The sequence below is a fragment of the Macrotis lagotis genome, chromosome 6, assembly GCF_037893015.1.
Source record: "Macrotis lagotis isolate mMagLag1 chromosome 6, bilby.v1.9.chrom.fasta, whole genome shotgun sequence".
Lineage (NCBI taxonomy): Eukaryota > Metazoa > Chordata > Mammalia > Peramelemorphia > Peramelidae > Macrotis > Macrotis lagotis.
In genome coordinates, this window is record NC_133663.1 from 2,029,844 (window position 1) to 2,056,968 (window position 27,125).

Below are 27,125 nucleotides of genomic sequence, written 5' to 3' on the forward strand. Positions count from 1 at the left end.
ATGGGAGGGGGCTCTGTCCAAGTTAGCTGTGGTCCGAGCTCAGCACACCATGCATGAGTTCTCTTGTGATTCCTCCCTGAGAAAAGGGAGGACTGGGGCAAGCAGAAAACAAACTGGAACTTTGGGGAGGAAAGAGGAGAACATGCTCATATCATTTTCTTGCAACTCATTTCCTTCTAAAGATTTTTCCCCAACAACCATACATACCTCTGTTTGCATTTCACATGATTAAGGAAGATCAATTCTAATTAATATTTATTTTTCAAAACCAAACAAAAAGTTAGGAATAGGTGGTAAAAGAAAAATAGATATTTTTAAATATATATATATGTGTGTGTGTGTGTGTGTGTGTGCGCAACTATGTAAAGAAAATAGTTACCATAGTTACAGAGTTTTAGTTAAAGAAAGTTTAATATATATATATATATATATATATATATTTTTATTATAACAAAATAGGCAGTTATCATGGGTAAAATACTCGTTAAAATCTGACTCCAAAGAATACATTTGTCATTTTCTGAACCGGGCTCCTGGGCCACAGCCTAAAGGATGGCTGCGACACTATGGTCCAGTCAGTTCGGCTTTGTCCACATCGAACTTGTCCAACCCTCTGCGTAAAGGGCAAGCTTTCCTAGCACCTAAACATAGTCTCGATTCAGAAAATGGGATGATCCTTAGCTATAAACAACAGTTGTAAGACACTGTAAATAGTGCTGTACGAGCAAGATTAAAAACATGGAACATTGTTATCCCTAGCAATTGTGTCAGGAAAAAACAAAGGAAAAAAAAAGACTTTTAAAAAGTAACCCTTGAGAAAATGAATGTCCCTTGTGAAATTCCGCAAGTTAATGCTGACATTAATTTTGAAATTAAAAAGTGAACAAAGAAAAGCAGAGATTTTCCTTAACTGCCTGGAAAACAAACAAAATCCCTTTGCTCTGATAAGTAGTCAAATTTGGAAGAAAAAAACCCTTGAAAACGGCATTGCCCAAACCATGCTATTAAAGTAGGCGTGCAAAGTTGCTCACAATTTACTAAATCATCGGTTAAGACCATTTTCCTTTCATTTGTTATGAAATTTTAAAAGACTGTATATAAAGCTTTTCTGAAAATCTCTGAAAGTTACTTTCCCTTAAACATTAAGGAATTGACCACAATTTCCCCATCCCCCCGAAACCCTTAATAGCTGGTCAGGCCATTCCATCTTCAGTTCTGAAAAATGGCAGCAGACCAACAGTAATACACGCGAATACAAAGGAGCGAACAGAGAGGGCCAGAAGAGGAGGACCCACAGGGCAGGATGGGTGGCACTGAAAAGAACGCCCCAGGAAGGCCAAGGAGGCGCAGAGAAGGGGAAGAGGGGAGCAGGGGAGGGGTCCTGGGCAGAAGCTCATCCTCATAGCTTCTCCTTTGCTGGAACCCAGATAGAAGGACCCGCCTGCTCTTCTATGATCTGCTTCACCTGGTTGTAAATGTCTTCCAGTGTGTCTCCCTGCACGATGGCTGCAAGCAAGAGGAAAAGGCATGAATAGGGGGAGTGGGGGTGGGAGCAGCCTGCGGACCCCTGCATGGAGACCTCGGGGCCCTCAGGTCCTCCCAGCCAATGGGGGAGAGCTATCTGAACAGACCGGCCGCAGACAGTGGTCAAGGGGCGCATGTGACTGAGGGGGAGACTCTGCTTTAAAACTTGAATTTAATTTGTGAACAAACCAAAGGGGATAGAATTGTATTCTGAATTTTCCCCACAATTTACAGAGAAAGAATTGATAGAAAACAAAATTACCAGCATAGGAAAGAAAAGTAAAGCTTTCTGTTGTCTCATAAAGGTGGGGAAACAAAAGGAAATTTCAGATGAAAAATGGACTATGGGGCCACATTTCTACGTTAAGAAGCTCAGAGGCTGGCTGGTCTGGTTCGGTTGCCATCAAATACTAAACTGCAGGAATGCTGGGGGTGGAACCAAGATGGTGACATGAAGGGATCAAATCTTAGGAGCTCTCTGATTAAAAACTCATAAACTAAGGACTCTCACTAAACTTTTGAGAGACAGAACCCACAGAGGGACCTAGTGAGGCAGTTCTCCTACTCAAGGTAACCTGGAAAAGAGCAGAAAGGCTCTGTTCCCCGGGGTCGGAGGGGCGGCCCACCAGAGGGGTGGCCTGCCAGGGCCAAAGAACTTCAGCCTCCTGGAGGCAGCCCCAGGGCGTTGGGAGCTGCGGCTCACAGCAGCGGGGGAGTCTCCTGAGCTGCACCCCGGGGAGCACCGGCACAAAGTGGGGGAACAGCGGAGGAACCTCTGCCAGAGCGAGCATGTGGAGCCCAGCCCTCAGGGCACACAGGGAGCAGCCCAGATCTGGAAACAGAAGCAGGCAGAGCTGGTAAGCAGGAGCCCCCAGGGCATGAGCCCATTGAGCTAAGGGAGGGCAGTGAAGAGAGAGACTGCCGAGCTCTGTCCTCTGCCCCTGGAACAGGACTCTGGGGTTCTGACCACATTCAGATCCTGATCACAGTCTAGGCTCCCCCATAGAACAACAGGGCCCCCCCACCTCGGCCCCGTGGCAGAGGGGGGTGCTTATGGTCATTCACAGACCAGGAGGGAGGACAGAGCCTCATACACTGAGACCCTTGTGGGAGTGTCCCAAAAGCTCAGGAAGCACCCCAAAACCAGGCTCAGGCTGGGAAAATGAGCAAGCAGAGAAATAAGAGAAAGACTATTGAGAAATATTTTGCAAATGAGCCCAAGAAGGATCAAAATACTCAGTCTGAAGATGAGGAAGCACAAGCTCCTGCATCTAAAGACTCCAAGAAAAACAGAAATTGGGCTCAGGCTATGATAGAGCTCAAAAAAGACTTTGAAAATCAAATGAGGGAGTTGGAAGAAAAACTGGGAAAAGAAAGGAGAGAGATGCAGGAAAAACATGAAAATGAAGTCAGCAGCCTAGTCAAGGAAATCCAAAAAAATGCTGAAGAAAATAGCATGCTAAAAACCAGCTTAGGCCAAATGGATAAAACAGTTCAAAAAGTTATTGAGAAGAATGCTTTAAAAAGTAAAATTGGCCAGATGGAAAAAGAGATAAGAAAACTCTCTGAGGAGAACAAATCCTTCAGACAAAGAATAGAATTCAGGGAGATTGATGAATTTACCAGAAATCAGGAATCAATCCTTCAAAACCAAAAAAATGAAAAGTTAGAAGAAAATGTGAAATATCTTATTGAAAAAACAACTGATATGGAAAACAGACTTAGGAAAGATAATTTGAAAATTATTAGAATACCTGAAAGTCATGATCAGGAAAAGAGCCTTGACATCATTTTCAAAGAATTACTACACGAAAATTGCCCTGATATTCTAGAAGCAGAGGGAAAAATAGAAATGGAGAGAATCCACCAATCCCCCAGAGAAAGAGATCACAAAAAACCAACCCCCAGGAATATTATAGCCAAGTTCCAGAACTCCCAAGTCAAAGAGAAAATATTACAAGCAGCCAGAAGGACACAGTTCAAATATCGTGGAGCTGCAGTCAGGATCACACAGGACTTAGCAGCAACTACATTGGAAGCTCGTAGGGCTTGGAATACAATATACCAGAAGGCAAAAGAGCTTAGAATGCAGCCAAGAATGAACTACCCAGCAAGGCTGAATGTCTTCTTCCAGAGAAAAAGATGGACTTTCAATGAACCAGGGGAATTTCAAAGGTTCCTTTTGGAATGGCCAGAGCTGAACAGAAGGTTTGATCTTCAGATACAGGCCTCAGGTGAAGCATGGAGATTGGAGGAGAGGGGGAAATATAAGGGACTTAATGAGGATGAACTGCATGTATTCCTGCATAGAAAAATGACACTGATAATACTCATATGAACCGTCTCAGTTAATAGAGCAGGTAGAGGGAGCTTTTATAGTTGAAGCACAGGAGAAAGCTGAATTCAAAGACAAAATATGGTGTAAAAATGGAGTCAATAGGGGAAAAAAAGGGAAATGGAATGGGAGAAAGAAAAAGGAGAGGGGGAATAGTCCAAGATATTTCACATAATAAGATTTTTTTTTATTACAATGAGCTATTGCAATGATATGGAAGGGGGGAGGCAAGGGGGAATGAGGGAACCTTTGCTTTCATCAGAGATGGCTAGGAGAGGAAACAGCAAATATATTCAATGGGGTATAGACATCTGGAGTAAGAAGGAGCGGGGAGCAGGGGGAAGGGGTGGGGATGTGAATAAAGGAGGAGAAGATGGACCATGGGGGGAGAGTGGCCAGATATAACACATTTTCTTTCTTACTTCTTGCAAGGGGCTGGGATTGGATGGCCTGCCCAGGACCATAGGGCCAGGTAGATTCTGGGCCTAAGGGGTGGTATGGGGGCTCAGGGGTCCCAGGACCAGGGATCTGTCTGCTGTGCCACTCAGTGACCCTACAGCAAAGTCAGAGTGAAAGGAGAGAGAAAATATAGTACATGGTAGCGGAGAAATAACAAAGGAGGGAGTTGCGATCAGCAATGGTAACGGTGGAAAAATATGGAAGTAACTTCTGTGATGGACTTATCATAAAGAATGTGATCCACCCATGACAGAGTTGCTGGTGTTGGAACAAAAACTCAAGCACATTTTTTGTTATTATTATTTGGGGGAGGGTGCAGGGCAAGAGGGGTTGGGTGGCCTGCCTGGGGCCACATAGCAGGGTGTCTGGAGCCAGATTTGGACCCAGGTGCTCCTGGCTCAAGGGCCAATGCTCTGTCTGCCACCCAGCCACCCCTACTATTATTACTATTTTATTTTATTTTGGGTCTTTTTTTTTTCTCTTCTTCTTCTTTTTGGTTTTTGCAGGGCAGTGGGGATCGGGTGGCTTGCATGTCACATGGCTGGGTGATTGTTGGGTTTACGAGGCTGGATATGGACTTGGGTGCTCGTGGCTCCAGGGCTGGTGCTTCATCCATTGCGCCACCTGGCCATACCTACAATTATTACTATTATTTTTTTAATTTTAATTTTTTTTCTCTCCCCTTTACTTTTTCGCCCAAGCAAGTCTATCTATATTCATGGGGGGAGGGGTATTTTGTTTACTTGTAAACAAGTATATTTTATTAATGTAAAAAAAACCATTTGTACAAAATGAGAATAAAAAATAAATTAAAAAAAAAAAACAAGTACTAAACTGCAAGTACCCACTGGACACTGTGTGATGGAGGGACAAAGAAAGGCCTGTGGCTGGGCCCAGTCAAGGTTGTTCACAGGGGAAAAGTAGGCCTTTCCCAACTAACCTGGCCCTGCCCCTTGAGGAGCTCACGGGAGAATTAACTGGCAGACCAAGGTCTCTATGGAAGAGGGACGAGGTTCTGGAGTGGTCAGCTGTGGGGGGGGGGGGAATGGAGGGCAGGCCTGGAGTCCCCTCCTTGCCCAAACCATCAGCTCAGGGAAAGCCAACTCTTCCACATGAAAGCCATTTTTTTAACCTCCTGGTCAGCTCCCCAACTAACACCACTTGAAAACTGGATCTCAAAGGTCAATGACCTTGCTAAGGCAGAAACAAAAGCCAAGTCAAGACTAGAAACTTATAAGCTCATGGAGATAGCTCCCCCATTCCAACAAACCTGAAGGTTCACATGGAACCCTTGGAGTGGGGTCACAAGTGACTCTGGGGCCATCCAAGGATGGAAGGAAACCAAAGAAAATCAGGAACAAAGGTCTAGAGTGATGACAACAAAGAAGAGGATACCCAAGAATCCACAAAGAGTCATGGAAGAAAGAGGTCACATTGTTCATGACCCACCCTAGTCTATGCCAATAAAGCGCCCTGACTTCCACCTTCCAATGGCCAAGCAACATAGAGGAAGCCCCAGCAGATGCACAGCCCCCAAGAGGCTCTCAAGGGCTAAGACCCAGAGGCTCCTCCCAGAGCAAAGGATGGCTGGACCAGAAGAAGAAACACAGGCAGAGGGGAGGATGGAACCCTGGATTTGACCAAAACTCCTCCCACCCTCTCATCTAACACCATTCCACTGCTGGGGAGAACTAGACTTTCTCAGGCTCTAGTGGGAGACCCATAGCCATGTTCCTGTAGAGTGAACAAAGATGCAGAACTCTACAAAATGCCCACCTGTGAAATGCTCTGTGAACTCCTGCTCCAGCTTCATTGCTCTCTCAAATGTCTTCCGGGCTTGCTCCTCAATCAGACGTTTATTCATCTCCCTGTACAAAAGAGGAAAAGGAGAGAGGACGGTTCACAAAGTGTAGCGATGTTGCTGGTCTCACTAGAGAACAACAGTGGTAAGCCTGGAGACTAGTGACACGTTTTGTTTAAACGTCTTCAGATGCCCCTCAGGACAGGTGTCTACTTGGAACTCTATGAATGTCGAGTTCAGTTCTAATGAATGGTATTTCACCTTCTCAGCAGGATATTGCCTATCCCAAAGAACCCAAAGTGAAAAGTGGGTGGGGATGGAGACCTCTGATGGTGGTGAGGGGCTGCTGGATCAACATCTCTTTTGAGTGGGAACTCAAAAGTTGAGTGGCCTCAACAAGACCTCGAAAAGTGATCTGGATTCTCCCAGAAGCCCCTCAAGAGGATGACAGACAGCCAGGATCCAAATGCCCCAGCATCCTGGTGGCTTCCTCCCTTCCCCTCATAGACTTGGCCATCCTTGCGCCTCTAGGGAGTATCTGGCTCTCACAAGATGGGAAATGTGGACAGACAGCAGTAGACTATCTCAAAGCATAAATGCCCTGCCCCCAATAAAAGTGGGTCAGATACCTTGCTGACAGCCCCCCCCCCCCACAGGCAAGGTGGCTGGCTCATCCATAGGGAGCAGGGCTCACCCTAATTGGTCTTAGATTTCAGGTTTTTGCTTTACCTTCATATTAATTTTGAAGCTTTAAATATTATGTCCTAGGGCAATCTGTGAAACCCCTTGTTGGGACCCAGAGAACTGTACTGTAAACTCACATGATATTTTCCACGGATTTGGGCTTAATAAAAACAGAGATGGGGTAGAGCTGAGCAATCTGCAGCCTCTTGATGGCATTTCCTGAGACATCAAGAATACAATGTTTACCCTAAAATAGAAACAGCAAGGAAAAGCATCAGCCAGTTACTTTAATCACACTGAAGGGACAGTCCTCAGGCCCATCTTGGGGACAGCAAGAGGCCCCGTGAGGACCCTGAATGCTGACCCAGGTCCAGAAAGTCACAAGGACCAACAGAGATGTCAACACCAACCAACCCCCTGCACAGACTCCACTCTTCTCATCTCAGTGCTTGACAAGATTCTCGAAATGGCCTTCTGGAGCTTTTCTTTGTGCCACACTCCCCACCCAAGGAGTGGAAGTTGGGAAGTGGAGGGAGGTCTGATAGGCAGCCCACGGTGGTCAGAGGGATTTCAAAGCTCTGAGCAAGGGAGACTGCACAGCTCTCTAGGCATGACCCTCCCTGGGCTTGGCCAAAGTGGGGAGGCAAGGGTCCAATCACAGGAACTTCGGGACTTGAGGTGTCTGAAGCAACCCCTTGGAGGGTCTGGACCCTCCCAGGCCTATCACTGCTATGTACAGAAGGTGACCTGACTGTTTCCTTCTTGGAGAGAGAGGGGGGAAAAGGGTCATTCCAGTCTGCCCAGTTAAACTTCATTTTCCCTTCAGTCACAAGGCTGATTTTGAGAAAAAAACCCTCTTTACAGAGGTGGAAATGGAGATCAATAATACTGAATTCAGATGAAACTCTCACCCGGGGATCTGAAGGCCACTCGGGTCATCCCTGGCGGATGCAGATGGCCTGCCTGGCAAGCTCACCCCGTGAGGGAGGACCACTCACCTTCTCAGCGACCTCACGCACAGACTGCACGCTGGTTCCATAGAGGTGGCCGTTGTACTGCCCGGCCTCAATAAACTTGTGATCTTGGATGTCCTTTTCCATCTGTTCCCTCGAAGTCACAAAGTGATAATCTCTGCCATCCACCTCATAGTCTCGCTTTGGTCTGGTTGTGTCTTTAAAGAGAAGAAAGAAGCCCAGGTGGTTAAAGGGTAAAGTGAAACATCAGGGAGGTCAACCACAAGCATGACCAAAGCAAGGCGTGGACCCCATTTCCCAAGACCCCTGTGCGACAGAGACACTCACGTGGAACACAGGATCCAAACTTATCCGGGAATTCCGAGATCAGATCATCATTGATCCTGTCTTTCATAGGTCCCAAGACGATCACAGGTCGAGTATAACTAACTGTACAGATAAAAATGACCCTGGTCACTACTCAGGCAGCAAAGGCAGAGGGAGGCCCAGAGGTCTCAGTAGACAGGGCAGGTCTACTTCTGTCCCACTAAAACTCACTAAGACCTAGAAAGGAGCCACAGTCCCTGTTGCTATGATGGTCCTAAGCCAGGTCCAGCACTGACTGTCGGAGCCAGGACACAAGACCTCTCTCGGCCTCCCCCACACTGACCCTAGCTTGCATGGCCACAGTCATCTGCATGCCATCACACCCTTGGAGGCAGGGTTGGGGTCTGCCTCTCTGCATCTGGCACGTTAATTAAGTGCTGACTGGGCATCTCAAGAGGGCAGGCTGGAGAATTTGGGAAGTATCTATCATTGAAGATGAAATGGAACTTCCCAAGTACAAGATGGAGGAGGAGAGGAGGCAGGAATCTAATCAATCAATAATCAGTAAAGTCTTATTAAGCTCCTATCATGTATAAAAGGCAGTTTGTCTGAGGAGAGCCATGGGGATGAAGGGTCCTGGGTTCCAGTCACACGAGGGAGAAGAGTTATCTCTAAGCATTCCCGGGGGGGGGGGAGGGGAGACACAAGTCCCTGTGGCAGAGCCAGGAAGATTTTAGTTTTGTCCTCAGCTGGAATAATGGGCTGCTGCCAGAGGGAGTGGGTGGCTGGTTGGATTCTAGGGGAACAGCAAGGATGGAAAATCAAGTTGGGGGACACATGGAGCCTGCTGGGTTTGTCAGGCTGTCCAGGGGGGTGATGATGTGGGCCAGACTCCTAGAGCAGCTGTCACATGGACATCAGTGCATTTCAATACATTGGTCTGGTCCTCTGTTTTCTGGGGTAGTTCGGACAATTCAAATAAGGTGGAAAAGCACCAAGCTAGGTGCAAAGGGAAGGATTTCCTTGTGGAGTTTACTGTAAACATTTATTTCTTGGAATGAGGGATACGAGTTCAACCAGAAAAATCTCCACTCATCATAAGCTGAAATTCTAATAGATAATAAGAAGGTAGCAACACTGATTCTGCATAAATAGAAAGTTAATAAATTAGAAACAAAGAGACCAGAGAGACCAGGAGGAGGCATGTCCCTGACCCAGGGTGGGGCCCAGAGGAGGCTGGTGGGTGGGCTGGGTGCAATAAGAACCAATTGGGAGCCTCAGGCTCAGCTGGGTCATCCCCTCAGCTCCAGGGGCTGAGGGCCTGAGTGAGTGGACTCAGAAGTGGCAAGGCCTGGCCGTTCCCTGGCTTAGTGGAGGGAAGAACAAGCAGATCAGGAGCCAGCTGAGGTCTGCCAAGGGCATTATCATCTCATCTCCTCTGATATTCCCTCTTCCCAAACCTGGACCTTTCCATTAATGAGGAATGAAGAACTGGCAAACCTCCCGGCTCTGAACACTGCCTGTTCTCTTTCTTCTTTTGTTTCAGACAATAAGAGCTTGACCTAAAGCCATTCAGATCACGGCAGATGCCACAGCCCTTGCACCCTTGTTGCTGAAAATGATGCCCAAGCCCCCGAGGCCTTTCACTGAGGACCTTCCTGTGTGAACAGCTAGACCTGGAAGGGTAGGTTTCGCATTTTAGGAATTAACCTCATCTGTCCCACCTACAATCACAAGGAGGACCTGGGGACCTCCTTGGAAGCTCTGCTTCCCAGAAAACTACAGCACCTGAAGGGTCTCCATGATCATCATGACTGTCCATGTCCCCGGCCAGAAGACAAGGAACTCTGTCCTCTGCCCAGTGCCTGGCACAGCACTTGGCAAGGAGGAACTATCACTAATGATCAAGGATCAATAAGTTGTTTCCAAGATCACCTGACACCCCCAGGTTCCTCTGGAAGGCTGCGGCCACCTCAGGTCACTTTGGTCTCCTCTTCTCTTGATCCCCCTGCCCCCTGCTCTGTCTGCCTTCCTGCATGGGGCAGCCCTTTCTCAATGGCTCTTTTCCCAGTGCCTGGTGGCCCACCTCCAGTTCATCCCAGGTAGCCTAGACCTTGACTCTTGTGCTCCCAGGAGGTCTGACCAGGGCAGAGTGGAGGTGCTGCTCCACCTGCCTGGCGACTTGCTGACAGTGGCCTGTCTGAGCTGTCCCAAAGAAACCAAGGTGTCTCTGATGGGGAGACCCAGAATAGAATCTTAATGAAATGGTTTCTCCCAAAGGAAGCAGGGAGAGCTCCAGGGGCACTTTACATCTTTGTTTCGAGACAAACGTGCACATTTCTACTCAGTGGGTTTCACAGACCTTCTTGCTGATTGACTGGCTCATACGACAGGACATATTCTTCTTGACCACCTGTTACAAAGTTAAAAATAGGGATGAGAAAATCTAGAAAGCACCTTGATGAACATCTGCCTACCGACACAGGCATGTTGATGCACACAGACAATTTGTGTTTTTCTAGATTTAAAAAAAAGGAAGATATCAAAGAAAATGTCTCTAACAAGTTGGCATCGGCAACATTCACTAAAAGAACTGGTAACCCATCCAATCAAAATGATGAACTTGAAACCACTAATATATGTGGAAATAGTCCATTTACATAGCAACACACTGTAGACTGCCATATTTGTTCTGCCTCACTTTGTACTGTTGTAACTAGGTGGAGGTAAATTTGTATGTGTGGATGAAAAGATAATTATCATTATAGGTTGTTTTTATTTAAAGGTTTTTTTTTTTGCAAGGCAATGGGGGTTAAGTGCCTTGCCCAAGGCCACACAACTAGGTAATTAAGTGTCTGAGGCCAAATTTCAACTCAAGTCCTCCTGACTCCAGGGCCAGTGCGCTATCCACTGTGCCACCTAGCCGCCCCTACAGTTTTTAAACCTCTACTGGACAGACTCATGCTGCAGCACACAGATGCATGTTCATCCATTTCTATAGACATCATCTCTCTGGCTTCAAATATGATAAACTGTTGAAGAATCAGGGGAATTAGCAACAAACAGATTGACTTTCTTAGGATGGAAGGGTATATCATTCCTAAAGGAGGTCACTAGGAAAACAAACCACCTAATGGTCTAAGATCCTGACAGCTCCTCTGTTGAGAAACATTTCCATTACATTAGGAGGGGATGCAGATGGGATCCAAGTATTTTCTACTCTAGAAGGACAGCTTGGAATTAAATGAAAGAGCTCACACATTTTGCTTTGAAGTTAAAAGCTTTTTAAATGTCAAAGGCAAGTGTCTGAAATGTGCTTCAGCTGCCACATTCCTCCTCTGAATTGTGAGTGTTAATGTGCAGGAAGGGATCTTATGTAAAAAGATTCTTAAAAGTGTATGAATTAGAATTGAATCAGACAAAAGTTCATAAAGGAAAAACCAAAAATGTCATTATATAAATCTCCACCTAATGAATGATCAGAACCAAGTGGAGATCACCATGGGCTTTTAGACCAAACAAGGGTGAGGCAGCCCAAGGAGACTTTCTCCTGGGTGTTTATGACATCGGAGAAATGGCTGCTGAGGGACCCTCTTGGCCCACAGACAGCCATCAATCCCTCTGCTTCTTTCCTCGAGCCTAAAGCTCAGGCTCGTGCTGCTCTAAACTCCTTATCGTCTTTTCTTTAGTTTCCATGTGTATTTGTCAGTAGGTGAAAGAGACACAACACAGGCTGTGGTTCTGCCATTGGATGGAAGACACTTAGGGAGCTAAGACAAAACCATGCGGCCTAGGTGGCATCATGTCTTCAGAGCTCATGCAGTTGCGGGTGGGGAGACAGTACATACTCTCAGGACCCCTTGTCTGGGACAGCTCCTTCCACCCCTAACCCCCCATTGTAAGGAGCTCCCTTATAGATGAAGTCATTTTGACTACTTAGTCAAAAAGTGGTCAAAGAGAACATTGTCTAGTAAAAGCAAAGGGTCAAAAGTATATACTGTCACCATGGCAAAACACAAGAGCAAAACACATATTAACAGAGTGGCCCTTTTGAACAACCATACTCATCTGTAATCAAGATTACTTTCAGATTAGCAGTAAAAAAAAATTAGAAAATCAATTTTAATTTTTAAAGTGCAGCAACTTGAAACAAAAAGCCCCACTTCCTCCCCACCACAAAAATGTATCAAGCCCAACTAAACATTTTTGGATATTTCAACAAAAACAGGAAAAAAAGTCCCCCAAGTGGACCAGATTTAGTAAGTGAAAAATAAAGGAATCAGGAAATTTTGTAATTTCTCATAGTGTCTCATTTGTTTAGTCAAAGCTCATGGGCATCAACACTGCTGAGTTGACAGAAACCATATCTGGCAACATAAAAACCCGTGACCGGATTATTGTAACTTAACCTAAAAAGAGATGTTACTTTTGTATTGCTGCTAGAAAACACCTTATAATTTAATGAAAAGTACAAGAAATGAAGTTCTCTTCAAATGAAAAATATATTTCTCCAAAAAGATGGTAATATATTACACATGCATTTAGTAAAAATGGGGATTAATGTTTTTCAAACAATTCAGGCCAATGGCCTTACTAGCTGCTGATGTTTGTAAAAAAAGTTGCTTCAATTTTTTCCCACAGTGTTCACTGGTAATGAAACATCTACCACTCTAACTGCAATCCATATTAAGGGAAGAAGATGAAAACAAATTATATTATCAGGGATTAAAAAGAAATAAATAGCAACACTTACGGTAACTACTTTCACTATCGCTGGCATTAGAAGTTACATGCTCTGAAATTGCAACACAATGGAAAAATAAGGAATCATAATGTCATGAATGTTTTAAAAAGTTGAGAAAAATTATCAAAATAAAGCCAAGCTGGCATTACAATAAACTGAGATAAAAATACAAACAAAGCAAAGAGCTTATCAAATAATTCCTGATTTTCTTTACAGAACTTAGTCACAAAAGTCAGGTAAGAAATTGATCTTCACTAGGGACACTTTGAAAACATAAATTAGATGATGAACTTCATCTCTGGGAACAACTGGCTGAAAAGAGGACCCCATGGGCAAGGTGTAACTGAGGCATCTGTTTGTGGGAACACAAAGTCAACCCAAGATTTTGCACCATGCAAATGCATGGCCTCCTTAGACTCCAGATTTTCTTTATTCTGACTCTCCAGTGAGAGGGTCTCTCTCATGTTCTGAGTTTAGAGGCAAAGAGCCCTTTGAAGGCACAAATTCTGAAACTTCAAGAAAATTAAAAAGAGGAAAAATCTAGCAAGTCAAACTAGCCTTCCAAACTCCTAGTGCTGAGGCTGATGGTGATGACCATGAAGCCATTTTTTTTTTTTGGTAAGGCAATGGGGTTATGTGACTTGTCCAAAGTCACACAGCTAGGTAATTCTTAATTGTCTGAGGCCGCATTTGAACTCAGGTCCTCCTGACTCCAGGGAAGAGGTTCTATCCATTGTGCCACCTCGCTGCCCCCATGAGGCCATTTTAGAAGGTGAACACCTAACTCACACCAACCTTTTTAGACAGCCAGGCGGCATCCATGTTTCCCCTACAACAGGCCCCACCTTTAAAGATCATTTTGTCCTCACCCAAATCACCCTAAACTGGATGGCCTGGGGCTGCTGCTCCTGCTAATGGACACTTGGAGGGCAAGGGGGAAAGAGGCCACAGGTTCCTTTGAGGAAACTGGCTGCTTGGTTTGGGCTCTAGGGAGAACAGACATCCACTGGATCCTGAGAAGATTCATACAAGGACAGGCATGGCTGTCTGGGAGATTTTCCCAGCGTGGCAAAGTGTGCTCAAGAAACCAGGGTCCTTGGAGGCAGCGCACTATCTGCTGGATGGGGCCTGGACACTAGAGAATTTGGACCAGGAGCCGCAAGAAAGGCATCAGTTACACCCAACTGCCCAGAATCTCCTAAAATCAGAGTTCTAGAAGAGGAAGAGGAGAAAGAACAGAAAAGCATCACTCTGTTCCAACTAGAACAGGTAGGAAACACCGATCAGAGAAAGGCTGCATTCTCTACACATCTCTGACTGGCCGAGGCAAGGGGCGCCGTCTGCAACAGTGGGCATGTCTGCTTTAGGCCTAAGCTCTTAAGCCCTCCATCATGTTTAGTTCTGGTCCTGGGGACCAGGCATGGGGAGAAGAGCAGAGACACCTTGATGCTTCCCATCTAACTGTCCTGGGATGGGATGTTTGGCACCTGAACAAGCAGCAGGTGAACTTTAAGGCCCCTGAAGTGACAATGTAATTTCCCTGACTGAAAATAGATTAAACTGACATTGCTGGCAATGTGAGAATCCCCCAAAGGCTACAATTTTTTTTTAGTTTTTTTTTTTTTGCTAGGCAATGGTGTTAAGTGATTTGCCCAAGGCCACACAGCTAGGTAATTATTAAATGTCTGAGGCTGGATTTGAACCCAGGTACTCTTGACTCCAGGGCTGGTGCTCTATCCAGTGCGCCACCCAGCTGCCCCAAAGACTACAAATACCAAGTCTAAAAAAGGGATGAGAAAAACCCTCCAAGAGCCATGGAAGGAAGGTCAATCTCAGCTGGCCCACGGAGAGAACTGAGGCTAGAGGAACTGACAGTTAGTGGCCCAGAGGGGAAAAAAAACAAGAGAATTTTGAAATTCAGCATGACACCTGTCTGCTCTGCATGCTGCTTCTGGAAACCCCCCCCCTCTTCAAATCTCTCAGGACAGGCAATGGACTGCCTGAGCTCATGGAGACATCTTCCATTCTCATTTAATCTGAGATCATACTCTCATTCTTATCCCACATAAAATGGGAGAAAGGAGGACATGAAAAACTAGGTTCTTATATCCATAGAAATCTTATGCTTTTAAACTTCCTACAAGGTTTTCATCCTGGAAGATGAAAAAAATTAAATTTATTTACGCTGACTTCAAATTATTTAGTTTAAAAGAAAAAGGCAAAAGTAGGCAAAACACAAATATGAAATTTGTGAAATTTGACACCTATTTTTCAACTTTGTTTTCAGGAAACACGAGTTGCTCCTTGCAGGTCCCTTTGACTCAAGGGCTGACAGAACAATCTAAGTTCCAAATGAAGAGGGTCCCAAGAAGAAATGCTTATTCTTGGAGACCAGTTAGAAACAAGATTATCCCCCAGACCATGTTAAGGTCTAATCAGATACCACTTACATTTCAGCAATGCAGAAGTTACCAATCTGAATGTTTTGTTTTATAGAAAATGAATTTTTTAACTCTGTTTCATGAGACCAACATCAATATCACTCAAGTAGGGTCACTGACCTGAACAGAGAGACCAGCGAGGGTCATTTCCCTGCCGGCCCTTCTCTCTTCTCTCCATCACCTCAGGTGAGCCGACTTTTAACAGGGGGTGGAATTTGAAGGGTTAGGCTTCACTAGTATCTCTTTTGCTTTCTAAATGAATAGACTGTTACTACTGCAAGTTTTCTGAAACTCTTTTCCTCTTAGTAATCCTACAATTTATACTTGAAAGTTCCAAAAAAAATTTAACTTGATGACCACTGAAGTCTCCCCCATCTTTGAAGTTCTGTGACATAAAGAGGAGAAGGGGGAAGGAGACTGGCGATAGCCTAAGGGTCATTTACCAAATATCAGAAGGACAATCAGAAGTGGTTTGGCAGGGCAGGGAACCTCCTGCACATCTCCAATCCATGACGTGGAGCCTCTGTTCCAAGGCCTCCCATTACGTCTGGGGCAGCTCATTCTTGCCTTGGGTTTTACTCTAGTATAGCTTCTAACTAAGAGGCTTGGTTTTAATTTTAAAAATAGTAATTAAAAAAAAACCAACTATAGCCAAGCATTCGATTGTCCACAAAAATTACAAAGAGGAAAATGTGTGCTGTGTAGGTCAATCAGTGGAGAGAGCAACAAAAGTCACAGGTGGGTTTTCCAGTGGCTGGAAACCCAGGCAGGTTATCATGAGAACTCTACAAGCAGATTAGAGGAGGCTCTCTAGGCCAGAAGGCCCTACCGCGAGTTTGAGATTTCTCTGACCAAGCCAGGTCTGTCTACGGAGGGGAGGATCGGTCACTTACTCAGGCCTTTTGATCCCATGTCGTCAGGGATCTCCTGTAGAGAGTAGTCCCCAGAGAGCAAGCAATGAAAAGATAATCAAAGAAAACAGTCGTCAGTCATAGGCAAACTGGGAGCTACAACAAGAGACAGTTCCAAGACCATGACAGGTGCACACGCTTGACCGAGAGGCGTCCCAGGGAACTCTGGTCTCTGCCTCAGAGGCCCCCGGGCCGTACCACCAGGGGTGGATGGGCCGCAGTCTCGTGAGGGGGATGCCCTGCGTGCCGCACCTGGGGCAGCCCTTGGAACTGTCTCCATGGGAACAGCCTCCCGTAGGTGAGAGATGGCGGCCCTTGGCCGGTGCCTGCATACTCACGGTCAATGTCACTCGTTTCCTGCTCACTCTGGTCCTTGCTCTTGTAGAAGGGGAACTTTCGGGGAAAGAGGTTCTTTTTACGCTTGCCATTGAGTGACTGCTGAAGAAGAGAAGGGGGCAAAACAAAGGGGGTCTACCGTCGGTGTGGACAATGACCCGGCCTAGCAGCCCTGGGAAGCCGACTCTCGTGACCACATCATGCAGGTGCTTTTCACCAGAAATCAAGTGACCGTCTCGTCTTTCACCAAACCCTCTCATTCAGCTGCAGCACAGTGACAGACACAGACCAGAAGCCCCAACTGCTGCACAAGTAGGGAATCGATGCTACTTGACGGAGAAGACCATGCTCTGCCAGCCCAGAGGGCACGGCGTCCTGCTGCAGCAGGAAGCCTCCTTGGCAAAGCATGGTTCCCTGACCCTTTCAGATTTTTGGGAGAGAAAAGCTCCCAGATAGCTAAGTGGGCTGGTGAAAAAGGCCCCAGGGCAATGGAGGATGGAGGAAGTGCCTCCACGTCTCTGAGGCTTCTGGCCCTGATTTGAGGGTCACCTTAATCCCTTCCTTCCAGAATGAGCTGCCAGTTGCTCCCCAACCCAATCCTCCTTCCTCTCCCCAAAACAAAAACCCTTAGGGGTCAGAGACAGGAGGATTCTTGTTTGACTTCCCCTAAGGCCAAGGCTCCAATCTGGTCTGGGCCTCCCACCTTGGCCCTCCACTGCCGCCTCTTCCTGGCTTCTGCTCTTCCACAACCCCCTCTGCTGAAGACCCAGCCCACTCTGCTCATTTTCGAGGGGCCGGCCTGGCAGCCTACAATGGAGATCCTCCGGTCTGGAGGAGTGCTGGGACCAAACGTCTCTGGCACCACTGCCTGGGTTGAGGCGGAGCGCTGAGGCTAGGCAGCAGTAAGCCAGGGATTCTAGAACTGGTGGCAGAGTGGGGTTTGAGGCGTCTCCTTTAGGGGAGTGGTTCAGGATGCTGAGAGACAAAAAAGGACAGCTGGCCTCTGGAGAGGCCAGGACATGGGGCTAAATCTAATTGGACAGATTTCCATGAAGATCCGTGTCAAGTCTTGGGTTGAAAAAATCAACTTGACAAATAGAGCGTGATCTGGGCTCACCTCAAGAAGACCTGAGGGTGTTTAATGAGTGGCAAATGATAGTATGTGAGGATGTGCCGAGAAACAAAGTCTACAAAAAGAGGGAGGTAAGAGCCTCATCCTCCAACACAGTGGACCACTTTTGGGTACCGTGTCTGTCTCCGGGCACTGAGGCAACCACGCTGCCCGCTGTGGGCTGGAGGGAGAGTGAGCCCCAGAGGGGGTGACCCCTGGGAGCTACTCCACCTGCTCAAGCTGAGGCCTCAGCACCATGGGGGGCTTCCTTGGTCTCCTTCCCTGCTGTCTGCCTCCTCTGCAAGGCCCTCAGCAGCGTTCCCTGACTCTGGAACTCCTCTGACGCCTGTCCTCTGGTTCCCCTTTCGAGCCAACGCCTAGCTTCCGTCCCGGCACTGGCTCTCTCCAGGGCTCCCAGCAGTCTCCCCCCACACCCCAGCAGCTCTCCATGCCGGCTCAGCCCCTCCTGACGGACAAGCTCTCTCCTGGGCCCCTCCTTATCTGCAGCCTCTTCTCAGCGTCCTCTCTGTGGCCATGGGCCATCCCCCTGCTTGCCCAGAATCCAGGCAGAGCCCACCACCCTCCACTGAGACAACTAACTCCCACATTCCTCTAATTAGCCCACAGGTAATCCTGAAACTCTCCCTGGATGGCCCAAAGGCATCCTTCACTCCCCTCCCCGTTTCCCAGACTCAGTCCCCTCCTCATGCCCACTGCAGCTCTTCTTGACTGACTTCAAGTGACAGCTAGTCAGGTGGAGTCACAGTGTACAGAGCACTGCCCTTGGGAGGGACAAATCTACCTGGCCTTAATTTCCCCAAAAGGGGCTAATAACATCTGACTCTTGGAGTGGTTGTGAGGACTGAACAAATGCCAATATGTGTCCCAGAGATAGAGAAATGGCAGCTATCCCCCCCGCCCCGGCCCTTCTGTTTCCTGGGGCATCTTCTCATCCTGCCCACCATGAGCTCCCCGAGCTGGGCCACTCCCCAAGCAGGAACCTGACTAGGGGTTTCCTAGTTATTTTTTCTATCTTTAAGCAAAGGGAGGCTTTCCCATCTAGGGAACTGAATAGACTTCTCATTTCTCCAGGGAAAGGAAGGAAGGGGCAATCAGGAAGGATGTGTGTCTCTCAGGTTCTCTCTAGGCTTGTCAGCCTGCTAGTCACCAAACATCAGCAAGCTTGCCTGGAGACCACAAGTGACCTTTTCCCTCTTCTTCTTCTTCTTTTTGGTTTTTGCCCAAAGCCACACAGCTAGGCAACTATGAAGTGTCTGAGGCCAGACTTGAACTCAGGTCCTCCAGACCCCAAGGCTGGTGCTCTATCCACTGCTCCCCCTAGCCATCCCCCTTCTCCCTCTGCTAACCTCCAGACTCTTTTAAGTGGCCCAGACCAGGTCAGCCTCATCTCCTGTTAGCATAATTTGTTCATACTGACCAGGAAGTCAGTGAATGAATGAGATCATCCTGAAATTAGAGAACTAGTCACAGATAGGAGTGTGGGGGGGTCTCAGGTGAGGTCAGTGCTCTGAGAGCTGACTACTAGGCTTAGACCACTCTTAACCAAGAAAAGTGTGTTGGAATTTAAATAAAAATGAATCAGAATCCATTCTAGGTCCTGATCAAAATTTGACTGATTATGATAAAAATGGGGGAAGGAATGTGATACATTTACTATTTGTCAAGTAGCATCTTACGGATAAAAATCCTGAACTGAATTCAGACAGAAAAGAAGAAAGGCCTGAAGAGGCATCTGAGGGCAATCCTTGGTTTGAGAGTGAGGCTCATTTCGGAAAATTGTATTGACAGTGTCTGTTCCTTCGGTATGGGAGCCAGGTTTTGAATTGAGAACATCTGGTCATTCTCTGATGGACCGCCCCCCAATTTGGCCCCTCTTCTCACTGCATACACTGTGGTCAGAGTCAGTTTCATAGCAAACAACCAAAAGAAATAGGAAATTCTAAGTTTTGAGTCATGGTTGAAAAAAAAAATCGCTCAAAATGTGGTATTTTAAGAACACAGAAGATGAAGAATCGTTGGTTAGTTGAAAGGTATTAATTGTATTAAATTTAATCTGGAATCCTCCCCAGAACTACCAGAAGCCAGATGAAAAAGTGAGCAGAAGTGAAACAGCCCAAGCAAAAGATGAGAACGAGCAGAGAGAGCCCAACAGGCAGAGCACACTCGCACACGCTCACTCCAGGTGCTCAGTCACTGATGCTCGCTCACACTCACACTGACACTCATATTCATTCGTGCCAGTGTCTCCATTTTCCCAAAAGAAACCCAAGCTGCTGCAAAGCCCTGTTTCCCATCACCGCTGCTGGCAGGTGGGCCAGGAAGATAGAGAAAGATCCCCAAGAGAGTTCAAGGAGGGGAGCATTCTAGAGCTGGTCACTTCAACCTTCAGCAGTGGCATCTGCAGCCTCAGCAAAGAAGGTTAAGTGAGTTTAAGGAGAAGCCCAAGGGTTAGAAGGTTGGGGAACGGAAGAGGCTGTCAAAGGCAGGAGGCAGTTCTCTATCAATGGCAAGCGTATTTTCCCCCACTCCTATCATGCATATTTGGGTGCAAGGGTTAGGACACAGGGACTGGGAACAAACTGGGGTATGAGACCAGGATTGAGATGTCGTTAATTCAGTTAACTGCTTACAGCTTTCTCTGCGATAACATGCAGCTCCTTCTCACGGAGATGTCCTTATTGGAGATTCTAGTGCTAAACGGTCCCTTCAGAGACGAGGAACCCCAACCCAAAGTGGCCCTGTGCATGAGGGCCTCCTGTGCTTTCTGAGCTGGCTCTGGACCTGCTGTGGTGCCCCAAAGGTGGCCTCTGACCTCATGTGGCAGAGATGAGGCGCATCTGTGGGAGCAGTACTGTTGGCATCAGAGAAGACTTATTACCTCCATCAGGAGCTAAGCTCAAAGGGAGGGCCTCACAGTTCCAGTATAACTGCACAAGAGCCAGGGGTTGATGGCTTCTCTAACATTTTAGTGTTAAAAGAAATTTCTTATGGAGAAATGTTTGGGAAGAGATAACAAGATCTCGGATGTTTGAGTGGAGGAGCCTCCAGGCCAGCATGTGGCAGATTTGGGGTGCTTAAATCTGTCTTCTGACTGCCTGGCCCTGTGTCTTTCTCCCAAAGGTCTCCAGCACTCGCCACACAGATGGAAACTTCCTTCCCAGCTTTTTTGAGTAAAGGCTGGAACTGGGACCTTGTAAGGTAACCTAGGTGAATGTAGTACAGAAAGAATCCATTGGCCTTCTGTAAACATCAGGCCAGGGTACCTCTGGGGTAATCAAGTGCCTGGCTTTTAGGGAGCCCTCTAAGGGCAACAGTCCTCCTGGGCCATGAGACTCTGCTCCTGATCCCAAGCAGACTCTATGAGAGCCCATACCTGAGTAGGCCCCTGCATCAGGCTTCTAGAACCCAAAGAGGAGGCCTGCAGGTTCCAAGCATGGCCAGGCTGGGAGGACCTGGAGGACCCTTCGGGGACAATTATCAGATTCCAATTATACGTAACTCAGAGCATCTGAAAAGAATAACCAGGGAATCCTCTATCTTTATTAGTGATAATGCTGCCAAATAATTCTAGCCTAAGTGACTGTAGGCAGAAGGCAAGTTGACACAGGCTGGAATTTGTCTCCATCAGAAAAAGACCCTTTCCAAAAAAAGATGCTTCTGAGAAAATTTTCAGTCAACATAATTTTGGGAAACCATGCTTGTTTCTAAAAGACAGAAGATAATCATGACATATTTGACCAAAAGATCATACTTAATTTAACAATTGAACTCAAAAGAACTAAAATTGCTAAAATTTTTTCTGCTGTTTGCTAAACTAAGCTAAATTTTCATAAAGCAATTACTGTCCGAATTTATAATCACTGAAAATTTCAAAATATCAAGATTTCACACTTACCCCTTTATCGCCTCTTGTTTTAGAATTGAATTTCACTGTTTTCAACCGGGCTCGTTCTTTCTTTTCAACTCTGCAAAAAAAACCCCCAAAACGATTCCGTCTTCCACCTACTTAACAGTAAGTAGCACATTTAAGATGGATCAGCAGCAATGATTTTTCTAATGATATACTTTCAAATAGGAACAGTGACAATCAAACCTTCAAGCAAAATAATTTAAATTATTGAAAGTACTGTCCTTTTCTTTCATAAGCCCTCCAGGCTTTAAGAAACCCCTCAGACCAAATCATCCAAAAACGATTTCAAAATCCAGTGTCTTTGACACGTAGGGTCTAGTCTATCTCAAGAATCTTCTCTAGGCAGCCCTCGGGGAATCCTAAGCGTCTACACCATCAGACACAATGTATAGCACAGGCAGAGCCAAGAGGACAGAGAACAGGCAGGGACTCATCCAAGCTCTCCCTAACCCTGTTCCAAACATCTTGAAACATCTTCAGGAGCAGCAGAACCCACCAAAGGACAGGATGAAATAATTTTCTAGCCCAACACAACTTACAAGGTGGGCAGTTAGAGTCTGTTGCCTGATGGTGAAAGGGGAGCAATGCCTAGAGCTCAGGAGCCGCTGGAGCAGCTGTAGCAGCAGCAGCAGCAGCAGCAAGAGCGGATTCCTGAACCCCCAGACCAAGATGGTCAGGAAATAGAAAAATTGGTCAGAAGAAGATGAAAGAGGTCTCCACTCTGTTGCTTTGCCCAGATCTGGATCAGGGTCACAGTCCTGGGTTGGCAGTGCCAGGGTGAGGAGAAGCACTATCAGTCAGAGGAACAAGACAAGACCTGCAACATTGGTCTAGGGCAGAAAAAGAGTCCTTGTGGTCACTTGGAGACCAGACCACTGACTGGGAGTCAACACACTCTTCAGAGACAAAAACTTAAGAGGTCCCTACAAGTATATCTGAAAACAGATACTCAAACCCCTTAAAGTCTGGGACAGTGCACCCTTCCATCCCAGAAGTCACTTTAGCAAATAAAAATAAGTCAATCAATGGCTGGGAAAAAAAATAAACAACAGGGAAAACCCGACCACAGAAAGTTATTGGAGGGACAAGGAAGATCTAAATTCACAAGCCAACAAAGCCAAAACACCTACATCCGAAGTCTCCTAGAAAAATATTCAGGTCATGGAAGAGTTCAAAAAAGATTCTGAAAATCAAGTAAGAGAGATAAAGAAAAAAACTGGAAAAAGAAGTGAGAGTGATGCAGAAAGAGTCAACAGCTTGGTAAAGGAGGCACAAAAGAAAATACTGAAGAAAATCCATACCTTAACAGACTAGGCCAAATGGGAAAAGAGGCACAAAAATCCCTTAAAAAATAGAATTGTGCAAGTGGAAAACAAAACGCAAAAGGTTGCTGAAGAAAAAAATTCCTTATAAGTGAGAACTGAGCAAGTGGAAGCTAATGGTTTATTATAAGAAAACAAGAAACAATAAAACAAAAGCAAAAGAATGGAAAAATAAAAGATAATGTGAAATATCTTTTTGGAAAAACAACTGACTTGGAAAGTAGATACAGGAAAGCTAATTTAAAAATTATTAGACCACCTGAAAGCCACGATCATAAAAAAGAGCCTAGACATCATCTTTGAGGAAATTATTAAGGAAAACTAGAAGGTGAAATAGAAATGGAAAGACTCTACTGATAACTCCTGAAAGAGATTGCAAAATGAAAACTTCCAGGAATATTATAGCCAGGCTCCCAGGACAAGGAGAAAATATTGCAAGTAAAGAGAAAAAGAATTCAAGTATCTGAGACAGGATACACAAGATTCAGAAGCTTCTGCACAGGATTAGAGGGCTGGGAGTATGATGTTCCAGAGATTAACACCAAGAATCACCTCCCCAACAAAACTGAGTAGAACCCTTCAGAAGGAAAAACAAAACTGACATTCAGTGAAATTAAGGCCTTCCAAGCATTTCTGATGAAAAGATCAGAGTTAAATAGAAAAGAGGACTTTCCTAACAAAAGGCTCAAGAGAAGCCTACAAAGTAAAGGGGAAAGGGAAATCCTAAGACTCTTAAGGGAGGGCTGAGCTGTTTACACTGGGGAATCGTAGAAGAAGTGCTTTTTTTTTTTAAAATTAATTTTTATTAAAGATATTATTTGAGTTTTACAATTTCCCCCCCAATCTTGCTTCCTTTCCCCACCAATGCAAAGCACTCTGTCAGTCTTTACTTTGTTTCCATGTTGTACCTTGATCCAAATTGGGTGTGATGAGAGAGAAATCATATCCTTAAAGAGAAGTCTAAGAGGTAACAAGATCAGACAATAAAATACCAGTTTTTTTTCCTAAATTAAAGGGAATAGTCCTTGAACTTTGTTCAAACTCCACAGCTCCTTATCTGGATACAGATGGTACTCTCCTTTGCAGACAGCCCAAAATTGTTCCTGATTGTTGCACTGATGGAATGAGTGAGTCCTTCAAGGTTGAGCATCACTCCCATGTTGTTGTTAGGGTGTACAGTGTTTTTCTGGTTCTGCTCATCTCACTCAGCATCAGTTCATGCAAATCCCTCCAGGCTTCCCTGAAATCCCATCCCTCCTGGTTTCTAATAGAACAATAGTGTCCCATGACATACATATACCACAGTTTGCTAAGCCATTCCCCAATTGAAGGACATTTACTGGATTTCCAATTCTTTGCCACCACAAACAGGGCTGCTATAAATATTTTTGTACAAGTGATGTTTTTACCCTTTTCCATCATCTCTTCAGGGTATAGACCCAGTAGTGGTATTGCTGGGTCAAAGGGCATGCACATTTTTGTTGCCCTTTGGGCATAGTTCCAAATAGCTCTCCAGAAGGGTTGGATGAGTTCACAGCTCCACCAACAGTGTAATAGTGTCCCAGATTTCCCACATCCCTTCCAACAATGATCATTATCCTTCCTGGTCATATTGGCCAATCTGAGCAGTGTGAGGTGGTACCTCAGAGAAGCTTTAATTTGCATTTCTCTAATAATTAATGATTTAGAGCATTTTTTCATATGGCTATGGATTGCTCTGATTTCCTCATCTGTAAATTGCCTTTGCATATCCTTTGACCATTTGTCAATTGGGGAATGGCTTTTTGTTTTAAAAATATGACTCAGTTCTCTGTATATCTTAGAAATGAGTCCTTTGTCAGAATCATTAGTTGTAAAGAAGTGCTGTTTTATGGTCGTGAGGGATACAAGGGAGCTAACTCCAAAACATGATGAGCAGGATCCTCTCAGGAAAAACCCAGAAAGACAACAAGAAAGGACACAGGGTGCAACAAACCAAGGTAGGAGCAGAGTAAGACTGAGAAAGACTCAGCTCCTCTCAGCCACACGATGATCCCAGTCAACTCGGGGGACTTGGGATGGCAAATGCTATCCCTCCCCAGAAAAAGGGCCTATGGGCTCAGAATACAATGGAAGCATCCTTTCTTTAGTTTTTTTTTTTTGAGGGGTTGTTTTTTGGCCTATGTTTTCTTTTCTTTGTTTTTTATAAAAAAATTTTTTATATGGAGAAGTCCAGAACAAAGATAATCCCCTTTGGCATTTAGCCATTAAGGAGACAGCTACATGGAAAGGTCAGACTACCAGTCCCTTGGTACAGAAGGAGCCTGAAGGACTAGTGAGCTTTCAAGATGTGATAAATAGTCCCAAGGTTGAAGGAACAAGGTCTTCTGCTGGGAAATGACACCCTGTGCTTCCTCAAAGGCTGGGGAGAGCCTGGCATGCCACAGACCATCTTCTCTGTGTAATCCTCACTGATAGAGCCCTGCATAGAGGACCCCCAGCAAAGATGGCAGGGTTGGTCTGTGAGCATCCTTGAGTCCAGAAAAGGAGCTTCTTCACTCAGCCTGCATGAAACTGATCTGACCCTGGACTCTTCCTCACGGAGCTGGACCAGAAGGGCTCAGGTTTGTAGAAGTGAGTCTGGGTCTTCACCTCAGCCTGAACACTGTTTTGAGGATGGACAGAAACCTAGACTGTCCATCCACATCAATAAGCTCGGGTGGGCTATGTTCCAGTTGAACTGTCTCCCTTAATTTGATGTCTCTCAGCCCCGCCATGAGCCTCCAGCCCCTACTTTTGCTCCCCACTCTGACACTCCAGATTCTGAAGGTGCCATTCATACACCTGCCAAGATCACTGGGTGCCACCTTCTTGTAACAGCACAGATTGGAAAATCTGGTGTATGTTTTATTTTACAATATGATTAATATGAAAAAGATGTTTTGTGTGACTACACAAGTATAACCTATATTCAATGTACAGCATGGAAACAATGGAAAGACTACCATTCTGCCTTCTGTTGGGGGGTGGGGGGAGGGAAGTGAGATTGGGGGAAAATTATAAAATTCAAAATTAATTAAATGGAAAAAAAGTATAACCTATATTGAATTGCTTGCCTTCTCAATGAGAGAAGTGGGCAGGGAGGAAGGGAGAAAATTTGGAAATCAAAAATTTTTTAAAGAATGTTAACATGTAATTTGGGAAAATAAAATAGCAAATAATGTCTTTTAAAGTCTAATTTATAATCATTCAGAATTTAGCTATTAAGAATACAGTTACATGTTAAAATTAACATAAATCTCACAGATTAAATCCCTTCTGCTGAGCTGATTATTTCACAATTCCACACATGACACAGAAACCTTCATCTACTTCCCTAGAGGCGCGCTCAGAGGCCTCCCCAGAATGTCTCTTGGGCAGAAGGCCTAGCATGGAGTGGAGTCTGGACCAGCTCCTTAAGAAAGGCTGCATACCACATGACCAGTTTCTCTGGGTGCATTCACAAAGGACTACAGCTCCTAAGCAGAATCCCACGAAATGACAAGTTGGAAGGGTCCCCAGGGGCCACCAAGTGGAAACTATCACTCAGTGACTACCGTCTGGATTCTTGGTCAGAAGGAATCCGGTCTTCTCTTGGCTTCTTTAGCTCCTGACAGAAGCATCCTGCTGCTTCACCGATTCCTGGGGGTTCCAAAGGAAACCTCCACACTAGGTGCATCCTATACCTCCTCTACTCTTGGAGGTTAACCTCCTTGAAAAGGCTTCTACCTAGGTGCCTCTCCTCTCCCTCTCCTAACCCCTTACAACTGGCTTCTGACCTCATCCTTCCACTGACCCTGTTCTTTCCATAGTTTCCGGTAATCTCAATCTCAATCTCTCTCTCTCTCTCTCTCTCTCTCTCTCTCTCTCTCTCTCTCTCAATCTCTCTCTCTCTCTCTTTCTCTCTCTCTCTCTCTCTCTCTCTCTCTCTCTCTCTCTCTCTCTCTCTTTAGGTTTTTGCAAGGCAAATGGGGTTCAGTGGCTTGCCCAAGGCCACACAGCTAGGTAATTATTAAGTGTCTGAGACCAGATTTGAACCCAGGTACTCCTGACTCCAAGGCCAGTGCTTTATCCACTACGCCACCTAGCCGCCCCTCCAGTAATCTCTTAACCAATGGTCCTTTCTCAGGCCTCATTCTCCTTGACCTATCTACAGTAGCCTTTGATGCTGTGGATTGCCTCCCCTCCCCTTGACACTCTTCTCTCTGAGTCTGAGGGAGCCCCCACT

At 45.7% G+C, this 27,125-nt stretch overlaps 1 protein-coding gene across 12 annotated transcripts in view; it reads right to left on the reverse strand.

The window, feature by feature from the left end:
• Positions 1-392: 392 nt before the first annotated feature.
• DLG1 (discs large MAGUK scaffold protein 1) overlaps positions 393-27,125 on the reverse strand; it is a 193,969-nt gene continuing 167,236 nt past the window's right edge. For 4 of the 12 annotated variants that reach the window (XM_074190569.1, XM_074190570.1, XM_074190574.1 and 1 more), the window contains 9 exons: positions 21,543-21,612; positions 16,162-16,195; positions 12,837-12,878; positions 10,446-10,496; positions 8,105-8,206; positions 7,802-7,974; positions 6,941-7,050; positions 6,095-6,186; positions 393-1,506 (listed from right to left, as the gene is read on the reverse strand). In XM_074190569.1, the coding sequence (XP_074046670.1) occupies positions 1,400-1,506; positions 6,095-6,186; positions 6,941-7,050; positions 7,802-7,974; positions 8,105-8,206; positions 10,446-10,496; positions 12,837-12,878; positions 16,162-16,195; positions 21,543-21,612 (781 nt within the window). In that variant the 3' untranslated portion in view covers positions 393-1,399. Of the gene's footprint in view, positions 1,507-6,094; positions 6,187-6,940; positions 7,051-7,801; positions 7,975-8,104; positions 8,207-10,445; positions 10,497-12,836; positions 12,879-16,161; positions 16,196-16,431; positions 16,618-21,542; positions 21,613-27,125 lie in introns of all 12 variants that reach the window. The other 8 variants (XM_074190571.1, XM_074190566.1, XM_074190565.1 and 5 more) reach the window with 3 other exon arrangements.